This window comes from Eubalaena glacialis, chromosome 1, assembly GCF_028564815.1.
Source record: "Eubalaena glacialis isolate mEubGla1 chromosome 1, mEubGla1.1.hap2.+ XY, whole genome shotgun sequence".
Taxonomy (NCBI): domain Eukaryota; kingdom Metazoa; phylum Chordata; class Mammalia; order Artiodactyla; family Balaenidae; genus Eubalaena; species Eubalaena glacialis.
The window spans coordinates 14547956-14565906 of NC_083716.1; the positions used below are offsets into that span (position 1 = coordinate 14547956).

Genomic DNA, 17951 nt, shown 5'->3' on the forward strand with positions numbered 1-17951 from the left:
AGGCCATTATTGTATGATTCCACTTATACGAAATGTCCAGAGACAGAAAGTAGACTAGTGGTGACCAAGGGCTGGTGGGATTTGAGGGGGATGGGGGGTGACTAATATGGGTACAGGGTTTCTTTTGGGGGTGATGAAAATGTTCTGGAATCAGATAGTGATGGTTGCACAACCTTTTGAATGGACTAAAAGCCATTGCTCTGTAACTTTTAAAATATATCTTTATTTTTTTTAGTAACCTAACAGCTATGTCCCCCAGCTTAAGGAATAAAACATTATAGATACAGCTGGAATCCCCTGTACACCCTTCCCTGATTACGTTTATCTTCCACTCCCACGAGAGATAATCACTAAGTTGATGTGCTATTATCATTCTCATGTGTGTCATTATACTTTCACTATATATTTTCCCTTATAAGATGTATTATTGTTCCATGTGTTTTTAAATGGTATCATGCTGATGTAACTTTTATAGGTTTTTTTAATCACAATATTATGTTTCAGTAATTAATGGGGTTTTTTTACATCATTAAGTGGCTTTTTTACAATGACACCTAGCACTTAGAATTCTGAGGTCATACTCCCAGGAATAATAACTAAATCAGTTAAATGTCTCTGCCTAGTTTTTTAATCAGTTCAACCAGGTGATTTCTCCAAGCATCCCAAACCATCATTAATTGAGCTCTTGTTCAAAATAAGGGAATTTAAAGTGCATTTTATAACATGAAAGCTTTACTCCTTTTTGACTGAGCGATAACTTAGAGGGGAAAAGCTTGCACTATATTCCATCATATATGATAAATCATAGTAAGGTTAAATGATAAACATAATCAATAATTAACATGAAACATTTCAACCAACTACAGGGAGTCTCTACATGGCCATTCTGGTTTTAACCACTAGAATCTTTGTAGTAGATACTGTTGTACCTGGTTGTCTCCCTAATGTGCATTCCTCCTTTCCTTGGTAGTTAATTTCTTAGTTAATTATTTTTTGGAAACCCGCACCATCTCCAGACAGCCCACTGAATTTGGGAGAAGTTACTACCCCTTGACCACAGTTATTGGTTCAGGGTTAGTCAAATGTCACAGTTTGTGAAAATGACATGAAAGAAGGTATCTGACAAGAACAATTTCCCTGCTTTTCAAAGAAAGCTTCTGGAAACTTCCTTCTTTCTCTCCCTGATTTTGAAAAGAAAGCATATGACTCTAGGAGTTGTTAGTAACTATTGGGAGAACACAAGGACAACCAGCCATTCTACCATTCTTCTTTACTAATAAAATTCCAGTTTTATTCACAGCAATAATGCCTCCAGTTATAAATATTCACATTCTCAGATTCCATTTCAGGGTTGACCACTTGACAAAACTGTAACCCTTGAGATGCAGGCCCAAGTCACTGGAGAGGACTTCCCTTCCACCAAAACAATGATAAAGCCACATGAGAAGAAGCCTTTTGATTTTCATCTTTTCCTCTTTTTTCCAGCTAGAATTCAGGTATTATGACTAGGGATGGAGCAGTACCTGTGACTACCAGGATGAAAGCCACATGCTAAGGATGGTGGAACAAAAAGATATAATGTGCTGGGGTGTTTTACGATTTCTCTGAGCCACTTTAATAAATGGCCCTTGACTGCCAACCTCCAAACTTCCCATTACATGAGGAAAAATAAATCCTTATTTGGTAAAGCCACCAAGGCTAGACTTTTATTTTAAGCAATCTGATGCAATTCCAACTGATATAACTGCTGAATCAAATGTTGGGTTTTCAAATATATAAGTCGTTTCCCAATATTGCTTAAGCCGTTTTGAACTGAATTTCTGTGACTTGCAATCAAGAGCACCCTGAACTGATAGAGCCTCATCTCTAAGGAAGGGATAATACCTCTGATTTGACTCTAAGTCTCTCAAAGGCAAAGGCCATATACTATTCATCCTAAACTGCTGCCTGCCTGATTTGGATCTTTAGCAATGAGTAGCCACATGATTTTCCAAACTCAAGGTACTAACTTTGTTGTAAAGGCCATCCAACTGGTAAATCAGAAGAACAAAGAAATGAAACATTAATAACTTCATTAAACATATGTAACACATACTCATTAAACTAGTTGAAATAATAGAGCCAGGAGACTACTTTATGTGACTCATACCTTCAGTTTCCTGTTACTAAGTCTTTAAACTTTTCTATATTCTCATCCTTTCCTTATTCCTTCCTTTTACACTATACTATAGCTGTTAAGAGCAAGGGCTCTCTAGTTAACCCAATATAGATTCAAACCTTAAAGCTCTTACTTACCACTTGTGTGACCTCATGAAAGTTAGTTAAATTTCTGAGTCTTGATTTTCTCAAATGAATCAGAGTAAAAATACTACCATCCTCATAGGGTTCTTGTTAGAATTAACTGAGATAATGTTTGTAAAATGATCAGCATAAGGCCTGATATATAGTATTTACTAAATGTTACCTATTTTGTTTAGTTTTTACAACAGAATAGGTATCTCTCCTCTTGTCTAAGGCCAATTCTTACCTTATGCTCTGGATCCCATCCTCCTTCCACCATTCCTTCCTTCCATATTTTCTCTCTAGTGTTTATCTTCAACCTCTCTCTATAGGGTCCTTCCCACTAATATGCATAAAAACAATAATAATGATGAAGATGCTGATGATGACAGTAATGATGATACAAGAGATGACAGGATTTGAAGCATAGGTGGAGGAACTGTCCACTGTCAGAAAAAAAAAAAAAAAAAAAAAAGGCACCTTCTCCATAACAGGAAAGAGGAGAAGAAGTTTCTCCACTTAGGCAGGTTTGGAGATCTGTATGTGGGAAAATAAAAGATTTCCTTTTGGATGATTTCTATTTTCTCTTTGAAATAAAAGGCAAAGTTATCATGAGAGTTAAGTAGTTGAGAAGAGAGGATAAAATACATGAGAAGAGTAAAGGTTTACAACAGTCACTGCAGAGAGTGAGAAAGAGAAATGCAGCAGTTTTCCTGGCAGTGTGAAGGTCTCAGCTGAGGCTGAAGCTAACGTCCATGTGTGTATACTGGATCCAAAATCTCCTGGAATCTCCTGAGTGCTGCCACAGTAGCAAATAACTGACTCGTCATTATGGAAATAGGTAGTTGAGGTAGAATGGAGAAAAAGGTCACTGAAACTCTGGAGACCAAAGAACTAACAGGCCAGGTTGGTAGCTGAATAGTACATAAAGACGATGACATCATCCAAGATGATGGCAAGAGTTGACACAGAGTGGAAGCCTGAGAGCCACGTGCTAAATTCTGAAGAACAAGGGAAATTATCCTTTGTGAGGATAATTATCCCTTGTGAGTTAGTAGGATGACAGAAAAGAGGAGGGGGGAAAGTTGGCAGAGTCTAGAATATAGCATTAACTATCACAAGCAGGTAGAGAAATAATGTCCTGGAAGCATCTATGGGGAGTGAAGAGAACATCCATCAAACCATCAACTATGAGGTATCTTGGGTGTGAAAGAAAAATCATCTTCCAGGGCTTCCCTGGTGGCACAGTGGTTGAGAATCTGCCTGCCAATGCAGGGGACACGGGTTCGAGCCCTGGTCTGGGAAGATGCCACATGCTGCGGAGCAACTAGGCCCATGAGCCACAGCTACTGAGCCTGCGCGTCTGGAGCTTGTGCTCCACAACAAGAGAGGCCGCGACAGTGAGAGGCCCGCGCACCGCGATGAAGAGTGGCCCCCGCTCGCCGCAACTGGAGAAAGCCCTGGCACAGAAACGAAGACCCAACATAGCCAAAAATAAAATAAATAAATAAAAAATAAAATTTAAAAAAAAATCATCTTCCATAGAAGAGACACCAGACTAAGATATACATTGACTGGCTATGGAATTGTACAACTGACCAAGGTGAATGTAAAAAGGGAAATATACCTAAACCTCTTTATTACAACTTTAAAAAATCAGCTATACATGTTCAAGACAGGAGAAATTTGTAAAGGAATTTCATGTGAAAAAGTCACAGAGACTAAAAGCAATTAAGTATAACTACCCTCAAAAGTGTCTTGGATGACACAGTAGACCACATGGATTTAATTGATATTTACAGGACATTCCATCCGAATACAGCAGATTACAGTTTCTTCTCAAGTGCACATGGAACATTCTCTAGGATAGATCACATTTTGGGTCACAAATCAAACCTCGGTAAATTTAAGAAAATTGAAATCATATCAAGCATCTTTTCTGTCCACAACACTATGAGATTAGAAATAAATTACAGGGAAAAAAACGTAAAAAACACAAACACATGGAGGCTAAACAATACGTTACTAAATAACCAAGAGATCACTGAAGAAATCAAAGACAAATGACAAATGAAATGACACAAATGACAATGAAAACACGACAATCCAAAACCTATGGGATGCAGCAAAAGCAGTTCTAAGAGGTAAGTTTATAGCAATACAATCCTACCTCAAGAAACAAGAAAAATCTCAAATAAACAATCTAACCTTACACCTAAAGGAACTAGAGAAAGAACAAACAAAACCCAAGGTTAGTAGAAGGAAAGCAATCATAATGATCACAGCAGAAATAAATGAAATAGAAACAAAGAAAATAGCAAAGATCAATAAAATTAAAAGCTAGTTCTTTGAGAAGATAAATAAATTAATAAACATTTAGCCAGACTCATCAAGAACAAAAAGAACAGGACTCAAATCAATAAAATTAGAAATGAAAAAGGAGAAGTTACAACAGACACTGCAGAGATACAAAGGATCATGAGAGACTACTACAAGCAACTACACGCCAGTAAAATGGACAACCTGGAAGAAATGGACAAATTCTTAGAAAAGTACCTTACAAGACTGAACCAGGAAGAAACAGAAAATATGAACAGACCAATCACAAGCACTGAAATTGAAACAGTGATTAAAAATCCTCCAACAAACAAAAGTCCTGGACCAGATGGCTTCACAGGTGAATTCTACCAAACATTTAGAGAAGAGCTAACACCTATCCTTCTCAAACTCTTCCAAAAAACTGCAGAGGAAGGAACACTCCCAAACTCATTCTATGAGGCCACCATCACCCTGATACCAAAACCAGACAAAGATGCTACAAAAAAAGAAAATTACAGACCAATATCATTGATGAATATAGATGCAAAAATCCTCAACAGAATACTACCAAACATAATCCAACAACACTTTAAAAGGATCACACACCATGATCAAGTGGGATTTATCCCAGGGATGCAAGGTTTCTTCAATATACGCAAAACAATCAATGTGATACACCATATTAACAAATTGAAGAATTAAAACCATATGATCATCTCAATAGATACAGAAAAAGCTTCCGACAAAATTCAACACCCATTTATGATTAAAAACTCTCCAGAAAGTGGGCATAAAGGGAACCTACCTCAACATAATAAAGGCCACGTACGACAAACCCACAGCAAACATCATTCTCAATGGTGAAAAACTGCAAGCATTTCCTCTAACATCAGGAACAAGACAAGGATGTCCATTCTTGCCACTATTACTCAACATAGTTTTGAAAGTCCTAGTCATGGCAATCAGAGAAGAAAAAGAAATAAAAAGAATACAAATTGGAAAAGAAGTAAAACTGTCACTGTTTGCAGATGACATGATACTATACATACAGAATCCTAAAGATGCCACCAGAAAACTACTAGAGTTAATCAATGAATTTGGTAAAGGTGCAGGATACAAAATTAATGCACAGAAGTCTCTTGCATTCCTATACACTAACAACAAAAGAGCAGAAAGAGAAATTAAGGAAACAATCCCATTCCCCACTGCAACAAAAAGAATAAAATACCTAGGAATAAACCTACCTAAGGAGGTAAAAGATCTGTACTCAGAAAACTGTAAGACACTGAGGTAAGAAATCAACTATCACAAAACAGATGGAGAGATATACCATGTTCTTGGATTGGAAGAGTCAATATTGTGAAAATGACTATACTACCCAAAGCAATCTACAGATTCAATGCAATCCCTATCAAATTACCAATGGCATTTTTTACAGAACTAAAACAAAAAATCTTAAAATTTGTATGGAGACAAAAAAGACCCCGAATAGCCAAAGCAATCTTGAAGGAAAAAAATGGAGCTGGAGGAATCAGACTCCCTGACTTCAGACTATACTACAAAGCTACAGTAATCAAGACAGTATGGTACTGGCACAAAAACAGAAATATAGATCAATGGAACAGGATAGAAAGCCCAGACATAAACCCACACACCTATGGTTAGCTAATGTATGATAAAGGAGGCGGCAAGGATATACAATGGAGAAAAGACAGTCTCTTCAATAAGTGGTGCTGGGAAAACTGGATAGCTACACGTAAAAGAATGAAATTAGAACACTCCCTAACACCATACACAAAAATAAACTCAAAATGGATTAAAGACCTAAATGTAAGGCCAGACACTATAAAACTCTTAGAGGAAAAACATAGGAAGAACACTCTTTGACATAAATCACAGCAAGATCTTCTTTGACCCACCTCCTAGAGTAATGGAAATAAAAACAAAAATGAACAAATGGGACCTAATGAAATTAAAAGCTTTTGCATGGCAAAGGAAACTACAGACAAGACGAAAAGACAACCCTCAGAATGCGAGAAAATATTTGCAAACAAATCAATAGACAAAGGACTAATCTCCAAAATATATAAACAGCTCATGCACCTCCATATCAAAAAAACAAACAACCCAATCAAAAAATGGGCAGAAGACCTAAATAGACATTTCTCCAAAGAAGACATACAGATGGCCAAGAGGCACATGAAAAGCTGCTCAGCATCACTAATCATTAGAGAAATGCAAATCAAAACTACAATGAGATATCACCTCACACTGGTTAGAATGGGCATCATCAGAAAATCTACAGAGAACAAATGCTGGAGAGGGTGTGGAGAAAAGGGAACCCTCTTGCACTGTTGGTGGGAATGTAAATTGATACAGCCACTATGGAGAACAGTATGGAGGTTCCTTAAAAAACTAAAAATAGAATTACCATATGACCCAGCAATCCCACGACTAGGCATATACCCAGAGAAAACCATAATTCAAAAAGACACATGCACCCCAATGTTCACTGCAGCATTATTTACAATAGCCAGGTCATGGAAACAACCTAAATGCCCACTGACAGATGAATAGATAAAGAAGATATGGTACATATATACAATGGAATATTACTCAGCCATAAAAAGGAACGAAATTCGGTCATTTGTAGAGACGTGGGTGGACCTATAGACTGCCATATAGAGTGAACTAAGTCAGAAAGAGAAAAACAAATATCGTATATTAACGCATATATGTGGAATCTAGAAAAATGGTACAGATGAACTGGTTTGCAAGGCAGAAACAGAGACGCAGATGTAGAGAACAAACGTATGGACACCAAGAGGGGAAAGCGGGATGGGGGGGTGGTGATGGGATGAATTGGGAGATTGGGATTGACATATACACACTAATATGTATAAAATGGATAACTAATAAGAACCTGCTGTATAAAAAGTAAATAAAATAAATTTTTTTTTAAAAGTGCCTTGGTCACAACTGACAACTATAGGTATGTATTAAATTGTGATAAGGAGAATTTCTACTTAATTTTTTTAAATTAAGATTAAATAATTCACATGTATTGTTATTTAAACAAATGTTAATTAGAGAGGGAAAAAAATGCCTTTCTTTTATCTATGTTTTTAAGCAACTTTTAATCAACAGTAAAATTAAACTCAAGTAGGATATAAATTTTTCTTTGATTAAACTTTTAAAAAAAGGAAAAAATCTCAATTACAAAGCTCTATTTCAATATTAAAAATGATAATAATTTGTGATTTTGTTCTTTCCCTAATTGGGTAATAGAGTACTAACGGATATGACTTTGCCTGCTGTTCTGGGAGGGTTCCTAACTTTTATTAATTAAAAAAAAAATGAATGAGTATATTTTGAAGTAAATGAAGCCACCTTAAGTTACTTGTTTATTTCAATATCACTTTCCTTTAAAAATTCATGGAATATTATTTCATTAGTGTTAGGATGTTTATGCAATAGTTTAAAACTGGAGAAGAAAAAAAAATAAAACAGCCTCAGACTTTCCTCCATTTACTTCCTCTTGAGGGAGTATGGCTTTATGTTAGGTTTTATGTAATATGTTTATAAAGATTAAATGCCCCAATTTTAACTATATGCTACTATTTTTAAAAAGAAAAAACTCTTTTAGATGCTTAAAAGAAACAACAAACGTTCTGTGAGTCCTTAATTTTGATTTTCTCTGTCACTGATACTATAAAACCTTTCCTAGATGATCAGAAGCTTTAGGTATATTGGTAAGCATTAACGCAAATCCAGAGCATGTTCTTGTCTTTCTGTTTTCATATTACCAAACCTAACCAGGTATACTATAGCTCTCCAATTCACAAAGTACTCATACTGTATAATCTGAGACTTTTGCAACCATATATTTTAAAGGACTCATTGAGCCCTGAAAGGCAAATGCTATCATTTAAGTTCTAATTACATGCTACCTGGGTTTTACAGAACAGAAAAAAATACTGTACTTCCTCAATACATTTTTTGACCACGAGCAACTTCCAAAATAAATGCCCAAAATATTTGCTGAACGTATCATTGTGCAGATAGCTCAAGCACTGGCCTATTCAAATTATGTTCTAGTTTCTCCTTATGCTGCTTCTACTTGATAAATTGGTCAATAAATGCCAAGTCAAATATTCAAGTAAATATATTTTCATTGTTATTGGCAGACATATAATTAACTCTGAGAATAAAAGAAACAAGAAATCAATTTATGATTACTTCTTCAGTTCTTCTCATTAGTCAGTTACACTATAATTGTGGCTCCACTTTAAAAATCTTTATACACACACACACACACACACCCCATGTTGACTATATTATAAATCAAATTATTTCAATTACAAATTAGTACTGTATGAACTGTGAACCTCCACATGTAAATTTTATTAGTAGAAAGCAACTGTATTACTAACCACATATATGAGCTGATTAAATGCACATATATGCACATATATGTGCATTTTATGAGCCTATATTAATTAGTAATTTCAGCAAATGTTTTAAACAATGCTAGGGATTTGTTCTGTCTTCTCTTAAGTATAACTATTTTAATCAGCTTTTTAATGTATGTATATATATCAACAGACTACATTTCCATTTTCAGGAAAATAGACTGTTAACTGAGAAAATATTACAAAGAGTAAACCTACTTTTTTCCAAAGAAGATATTCAAAGAGTAAATCTTTTTTTTAACATTTGTTATCTATCAGGTCAATATCTTCACCAATCTGGGGAAAATACATTTGTACAAAAACTTACATAACTGAACTTTTAGAAATACTGCCCTTGACTAGAGGCACAAGCTTCAGAGACACTATTATATGTGAATTTCATGAAGAAAAAAGTTGAAGAGGAGCCCCAAAAATCTGTTAATAAAATATGCTGTCATTACTCAGTTGTTACTTTCATTACTGCCGTTTGTTTTTAGATTATATACCATGGACAAGTCATTGAACCTCTCATTTTCCTCCCCCAAAAAGGGGGATTAACGATGGTGCCTCATCACAGGATCCCTGGCAGGATTAAAAGAGTTAATACAAATGAAGCACTCAGAACAGTGCCCAGCACACAGTAAGCGTTCAATAAGTGTTAGCTATGCATTACCTAACTGCCTATGTTTTGCCTATTACTTATATTAACTTCTAGTTACCAATCCTGAAAGTATCTTAATTCTTTTTAAAGAAAAATTTAAGCTACATCATGACATTCTTAATGCCTTGCCCATGCCATCAGCTTTTAGCATTGTTTTTAGCAGCTAGTTTATCTGCTACTCACAGGCGAAACAAGACCTAAAGTCTCACTGAATATTTCCAAATTCTATTGATATTTTAAAAGACAGCGCAATCCCTATTATCTCCCTATTAGTACTCATTAATTCATTCAAAACACTAATGTATACTGTGTGCTAGGCATGGAATACAGGCTGTGGGAATAAAAGATGGTTAAGAAAAAAATTCCAAATACATTGCTCACAAAATCGTGGGGGATACAAACAAACACAAGCATGTATTGTTGTTTAATTGTAAGGTGGTATCCAAATGCTATGATAAAACAAATTTTCCAAGATGTACAAGGGAGGGCTCACAGGTGATGTGTGAACAAGACTTGGAAGGAAGAACAGAAGAAGCTTGCAAGGTGGAGAAAGAATCTATGATTATTTTATCCAAAAAGAGAACTGGAAATTTCTCACTGTGGTAAGTCTATTTGACTTATTTTAGCAAAGAGACTTCCTCAAACAGATTTCCCACTGTACACTGCTCGCATCGTTTATCTTTAGGAGTTGAATAAATATTTTTGTATGGCTGTCTACTGCCACCCATAGCTAGACCTTCATTGTGACATACTTGATGTTCTTAGCTCCCATCCTCCCAGAGCTCAGAGAGATTTTCCTAAATCCCTTTTATCACACCATTCCATTATCAAAAACTGCAATGGTTTCCTCCTATTCCTAGGTATCAGCCCTCTGCTTTGGGAGATTTCTCTTCCCAATATGCCTTGGCTATGCCTCCCTTTCGTTCATATTCTCCCGGTGCCCCAAATACTTTTCTCCTACTACTTCTCTTTGCTTCTCAAAAAATTCTATCCACACTTCTAAATCCTCCTTCAAGAAGCCATCAGATTCCCTTGCTTCTATGTAACATAACAGAACTTTACAGATGTTGCAGAAAAAAGTGAAACACTAGTGGAAAAATGATCCTTTTGGACGAAGGCCATGTCCAAAATGTGGTAGAAGACTGAAAAACAAATGGCAGAGACTCGTTTGAAAGTTACATTCAACTGTTACCTCAACACAGAACACTTCTTAAATTATTTATCATTCAAAATTTACTTCCCGCACCAACTACTTAATGGAATAATTCTTTTTCCAGTGGCATTGTGCTCTTTTGAAACGTTAGCCATCCCACAACACGGACAATGAATTCTTCATGACTTAAACTGGTTTCTTTAGGACAAATTCATGTTAGGATGGAAGGCGTCACCAGATTCAGAACTTTAAATATTACCAGACAACATGGAACCACACTCACTAACTCAGTAGTGTGCTTCATAACTGAAGGACGACTAGTTAAATATCAATAGCAACGTATCCTCAAAAAGTCAAGCGAACACACTTTTTCAAGTGATAATGAGCATGCGCTACATGTCAATACCTTAGATTCCAACTTGATTTTCTCTTCATTCAGCTCCTCGGCTGCTTTCTTAATTTTTTCACGACATCTGTTTATTTCCGACCTGACTGTAACACAAATTAAATGCTTAAACACGTCCATCTTTCTGGAGTCCCCGTTTCTGGGGCCTGTGATAAGACACCTTTCAGCTGTCCTCCCCTCCACGTGGAAAGCCGCCTGCCCTCCCCGCTCGGCCCACTGCCTCCTGATTCCCTCCGCCTCCAAGCCCCCGGCTCCAAGACCAGAGGCCGCCCGCGAGCGCCCGACCTTGTCGCATCAAGCGGCGACCCTCCTCCGCCAGGTGCTCGGAGAAGATGATGTGCTGAAACAGGGACTCCAGACTCATCTCGGGCTGGGCTCCCGCCGATCCCTTCTTCGCCTTCAGTAGTTTATAACGGAGTCTGAGGATCCTGGAACGCACAATAAAGGCTTATGCCAGGACCACTCCTAGCTCGGCCTCCAGCGGCCTGTCCCCTGCCCACGCCAAGGACGGGGCCCACGCGGGCTGAGGGGAGGCCCCGAGGCTGCGGGCGCCGCGAACCCAGCTCCGGGCCTCCGTGGCTTCCGCTACGAAGGGCAAACCCGCTTTGTTCTCCCCTGAGCCCTCGTTTCTCCCGTGACCTGTCTCAGACTGCCTTTTTCCCCTGGCTGAGCGCAGCTCCCCTGAGACGAGGCCTTGGCCCCTGTGCGGGTTCTTTTTCGTTTTGGCGGCAGGGGAAAAAAAAAATGGAGGCCCTGAGGCCTCCGCGTGGGAGCGGTTTCGGGCAGCAGCGCTGCCCTTCCTGCGGTCGGCCTTTTCCTCCCATTCCACCCCCGCCAACACCCCCCTGTTCGGGGAGAAGGTCCTCAAAGTGCTCTTTATCTCAGCAGAACATGTACTTGAAACAATACTGTGGGCTGCAGAGCTTGCAGAACCAGCGCCTCAGTCGCCAGGTCTGGGTCCGGTGGGAAGTGACACTACGGCGTCTCCTTGGGCCCATTGCGCGTTTGGCGTCTCCTTGGGCCCATTGCGCGTTCGGGGGTTTTGCTTTGCTTTGCTCTGGCCATGTGGCCCCCAAAGGTCTTTAGGTCGTGCTTGGAGTTGGGGGGAATCTATCGCCAAGGCATGAACGCAGTGTTACAATAAAGTACAAAGTACCCGTGATCCTAAATATAAACTTTTGCAAAGTCTTATCCTTTGACGATGGGAAAGACTGCTATAAATGTGCAATGTCTGACATTCGCTTTAATCATTCCTTTGTAATCAGGGCATATCTTTTTTGTCTGCTTTAAAATTAATCATTGCCTTTTGTAATCAAGCTGCAGTAATATTAACACTTCAATATCTGCGCAGGATGTGTCAGAGACCAAAGTGGTTGCTAATTAAAGCTTAAACGTGAAAGGCACCTTTGGGACTTTGGTATGGGATTTTTTAATTAAAAAATAAAATATTTTTAATTTTTAGCAGGTCAAAATATTAAGATTATAATAAACATTTGACTTTATATCTGAATGTTAAATTGAAATTGGCTAAACTTTAAAAATATGTTTAGTATTAAGTAAAAAAATAGTAAATGTAAATTCTGTTACATCATCTGTATAATAAACTTAATTAATATTTCATTAATGATGTAGTATAATCGGATATAAATGTTAACCTTTTCCAAATTTCCACCTAAATTTCCGTCAAGCCATGCATGCATAAAACTTAATTTTTAAACTTTATTATAGAAGAATGCATACTGAAAAGTGTAATGAAGTAGAAAAGATTGCCCATAAATATATCATTCAGAAGCAAATAGTAATAACATTTTGGTTATTGCCTTCAGGTAATTCTCCTCATCTTGCATTTTTTCTTTACAAATATATTGTGAATATATTGCGAATAAGTAATAATAGTAGTTATTATTTATTTGCCAGGTACTATTCTGAACACCCTTTTGAGATGATTTTTACTATAACCTTCATAGCAAAGTTGAGGAAACTGAGGCACAGAAGTTAAGTTATCTTGCCAAGGTTGCATATCTAGTATGTGGCAGAACAGGATTTGAAATCAAGAAATCTGAGATCAGAGGCCATGGATTTGATTTTGGATTCTGCTCTGCTTCACTCTTATTATATCACAAGCGTTTTACCATTTCATTGAAAACTCTTCATTAATACATTTCTGTAACGTCATAATCCTCCATCATATGGATGCATATGTAAAATTTAGATATGTTGATATAAATTTGACTCTTTTATCTGTTCAAGGATGGGAAACAAAGCTGAAATTGTGGTGTGAACCATTTTCTTTGCACTCGTTTGGAGGCTTATGAACTGTGCCACAGCAGCCATCAAAGGAAACAGCTTCCAGAAGATAAATTATATTACTAATGAATATTACTCCCTTCAGAATTACTTCCCGTGGACTTACACAGGGAGCATCCTCACAAGGAGGCTGGTTTTCAAAAGCATGCTGCTCTTTAACATTCCAATTTTATTAGTTACACTCAAATTTATTATTTAATGTGCTCTTTCTGTACTGAAACATGGCAGAGTGAAAGTTGGGCAGCCTTTAGGGAGCCCAGTTGCCACACTCACACAGGAGTATGGAAGGGAATGCTGCTGGGAATTCTGGGAAAGGGACATGGGAAAAATGGCTTCTTCATCTTCCGTAGTCTTCTTCACGTCCCACAATATTTCGGTGCTTTTAAATCCCAAGTTTGAGTCTTCTTAGAGGTACCACAACTATAGGCATTAGCAGGATTTTTTATTTTATTTTATAGAAGCAAACATGATTATGCAAGGTCACAATTCAGATTTTAAAAGTGTTTCATAATAATGAGTAAAAGTAACATATTAATATATTAAGATGTTGCTATCATATGTCTAGCTTTATGCATACATTTTCTGTAGCATTAAGATATTTTTTTCTTATAGATATACATGCTGATTACATTCTATAATGTTCAGAGCAAGAGTAGCATTACTTCAATTTATGCCAAATAAAAATGGTACAAGACATGGTAAAACTAGGGCATTCTATTTTTTGAAAATGTATCTTATAAGCCTAAAAAAAGGAGATGATTCATTCAATAACTTTTTAATGAGTGTCTGCTATTCATTCAACAAATATTATTGAGCATCTCCTATGTGCCATATTAGAGAAACAACAACAGGATTTAATAAAAACAAAACTACATAAAAAGTATTTTTCTTCCCCCAGATATTTCTAACCTCATTGGAGAATTATGATATTTTTCAGCATTTTGGCAGCAGTATAAACAACTGCTTTCAGAGTTTCAACAGATGTTCTTTAGAAAGAAAGCCAATTATTTGCATTATGATACCCACATATGATTCTCAGATCGAAACTTTCCATCTGTACATGTTTCATGGAACTGCGTACCCATGGAATATAAAAGTTGAGATCACTCACTGTCTCTCAACCTCGTATTTTTGTTCATAATAACACTATCACCTGGGTTATTGAGCCATCGATAATTGCTTTGCTAGAAGGCCTTATATAAGGCTATATTGCTCTTGTGATTTAAAATGCATTTCCTTTCCTTTCTTAGATTGATGACTTCCCTAAGTTCTAAACCAGGCTTACAAGTACCCACTAGCCCAGGGCATATATATTGCAATGAAAAGAAGAAAAATAATTCATTTATTTTATGATTTTCTTAGGGCATCTGCCAAAAAAAAAAAAAAAATATGGGTTCAACCAAGTTAACAACCACTTATTGAGTATCTACTAAGCGTAAAATCTCTGGTAGGTACTATGGAGGATACAAAATTGAAAGATACAGGCCCTGCCCTCCTGGAGGTCATAATCTATCAAATGGGACATAGCATGCACGACTCCTAGTGGGCTGTGTATAAGAGCTTCACGCTGGTGCTATGGAGATATGGCAGGGGGAGAAAGAATTAGTCTGATGTAGGTGATCTGGGAAGACTTTTCAGGAGGGGATAAAACATGAGCTGGATTTTAAAGGAGAGTGAGACTTCAGTAGATAGCAAGTAAGGGAGAAAAAAAGCAGAAAGTCAGATGACGCCAATTTTTGGAGTGTCTAACATTTTTATGCATATGATGGAGATTCATGTAATGTTTGCTAGTTGGTGAGTGGCATGTCAGAATTGCTTTATGCAGTCATCTGGCAATAGGTTAGAAGCACTAGAAACAAAGAGACTTAACAGCTAACATCTATTAATAACTATGTTCCAACCACTGCCTGAGACCTTGACATGTCTTCATTATTTTAATCAATCCAACAGTCCAATAAAATCAATGTTTTTATTATTTCCACGTTACAATTAGAGAACCGAGGCAGAGAGAGCTCAGTAACTTGTCCAAGGTCACATATACTAGCTAAGAAGTGGCAGAATCAGGATTTGAACCCTGATAGTCTCTTAAGGCAAACCCTTAACCACTTCACCTACTGCTTCCAAAAGCAAGAGGCTGGAGAAAATGAGACTATTTCAGCAGCTGTGTTATATTTCAAAACAGAAACATTTCCTAAAAAAAGCTTATTACCAACACATTAAGGTCTTTTTTAAAGACATTTTCAGATTTCTAGAATTTGGATTAGTAACAGAATGTATCTTTAACAAATTAAAATCAAATGTGATATAAAGAAAAATAATTGAAAATGGATCATGCCTTGTTGTAAATGCTTATTTAACCAGCTACATATTAGTATACAAAGTTCCATATTAGTTTCTTATTATTTTTATTAGATTCCTAGGTCTGCTATAACAAAGTACTACAACTGGATCGTTTAAAAACCACAGAAATTTATCCGTTCACAGTTCTGGAGGCCAGAAGTCTGAAATCAGTGTCAGCAGAGTTGGTTCCTTCTGGGCCCTCTGCGGGAGCATCTTTTCTGTGCTTCTTCTTAGATTATTGTCCTTACTGGTAATCTTTGGCATTCCAAAACCTTTGGCAGATGCATCGCTCCTATCCCTGCCTCTATTTTCCCTTGGCGTTCTCGCTGTGTCTCTGCCTCTGTGTCTGTTCTCCTCTCCTTATAAGGATACCAGTCATATTTGACAAAGGGCCTACCCTACTTCAGTATGACCTTATCTTAGCTAATTCCATCTCTAACAACCCTATTTTCAAATAAGGTCACATTCTATGTTATTGGGGGGTTAGGACTTCATGTATCTTATTGGGGATCACAATTCAAACTATAACAAACCTTAGAAGTTAAGTCGTGGGAAAGAGTTATGATTTTTTTTAATTGTAAGATTTATTTCTATTGATATTACAATCAAAGCATTTTTAGTGGCTTAATGGACTTTAGAAAATATCTTGCACAGTCCTTTGATTTTTTAGATGTTAACACTGAGGCCTGTAGGATGATGGATTTCCCCAACACTGCACAGGCAGTTAATGTCAGATCTAAGTCTAGAACTCCCTCCTAATTCCTTCTGCTGCAACAAAAGATCTTTTTTGTTCACCAGTGGCTTTCAACTACTTCAGTTAAAACAACTCCTCTTTTATCTTTTTTCTGTATTGAACTTTCTAGTAAGAATTTGAAGAAAAGGTATAACAACTAGGGTACAGAGAAGGCCTCAGGCAATTTAACTACTGCAAGAGTTCCACCCCATTAAGGAGATTAGATAGATAGATAGATATAGGGAAAGAGACAGAGACAGAGACACACACACAGAGATAGGTAGATAGATGTAGAGAAAACATATGCATACATACATATACATACATATATAGATACTCACATATATATGATAAAATCAGATACATATAATATAAATGCTTAAAGGTGTTAATTTTATTTTCAGACACTTCTACAATAGAAATGAAAGTAAACTGTCAATTCTTAATTACTGATTAAGAAAAGCAAACTTTTTTTTTTGGTTGTAAAATATATTGCATGAAGAAATTCCATTAACACATTAGGAGTCATTCAATACCAAAGTCTTTGGAAGAAGAAAGCTGTAGTTTAGCTAGTGAACTTGATTTTCACATTGTCAGAGCCCAGAGCCCAGCACAAGGCCCAGGAGGGCTACTCCATGTGCCCTACCCAAGAGATTAGACTGTCAGGCCCAGGAAATGAAAATAAAACAAAACTTAGAAACCACTGTTCTCCACCTTGCACAATTCATTTCTTTAATAAATATTTACTGGGTATACACGTAAGGCAAGTAAGAACTTGGGATTGCAAAGAAGAATAAGCAAGGGGCTTGAAATCTGGTTTTATAAAGTTATAGTTTCCATGACAATAAATTTAAGTGGCCGGGGATTACCTAGGAAGAATTAAAAGATAAATGTAAGACTTTTTGTTTGCTTGCTTGTTCATTTTCTTACCAGTTACTTTAGTCATTAATGTACTCTTTGCCTACCTAATAAGTGCATGGCTACTTAGTAAGTAATTGACTCTTTAGTTATTAAGCCCAAATTTAAACCAACAATCAATATATTCTACTCTAATCTCTTTTTACAATTTTTATGAAAATTTCTATTAATTTCAGTGAATTAATCATAGTGACTATTTGGAAATGTGGCGTAAATCACAATATTTCTACTACTTTCTATGAATTATTCACAGTGACTCTTTGGAAAGTTTGGAAAAAATGTACGTATATACATATATTGTACATGTGTAGGTAGAGTGAACCATAAACCCTATATCTTCTTAAAATAATTTGAAAAACTGCTCATTTATCAGGATAAAATTA

The 17951-nt window shown here is 36.7% G+C and overlaps 1 protein-coding gene across 1 annotated transcript in view; it reads right to left on the reverse strand.

Moving 5' to 3' along the window:
• Positions 1 to 11634, reverse strand: part of CCDC172 (coiled-coil domain containing 172) — a 42471-nt gene extending 30837 nt beyond the window's left edge. Inside the window, exons 1-2 of the mRNA XM_061193025.1 lie at positions 11556 to 11634; positions 11271 to 11356 (exon numbers count right to left, since the gene is read on the reverse strand). Coding sequence (XP_061049008.1) covers positions 11271 to 11356; positions 11556 to 11634 — 165 coding nt within the window. The remainder of the gene's footprint in view (positions 1 to 11270; positions 11357 to 11555) is intronic.
• Positions 11635 to 17951: the final 6317 nt, after the last annotated feature.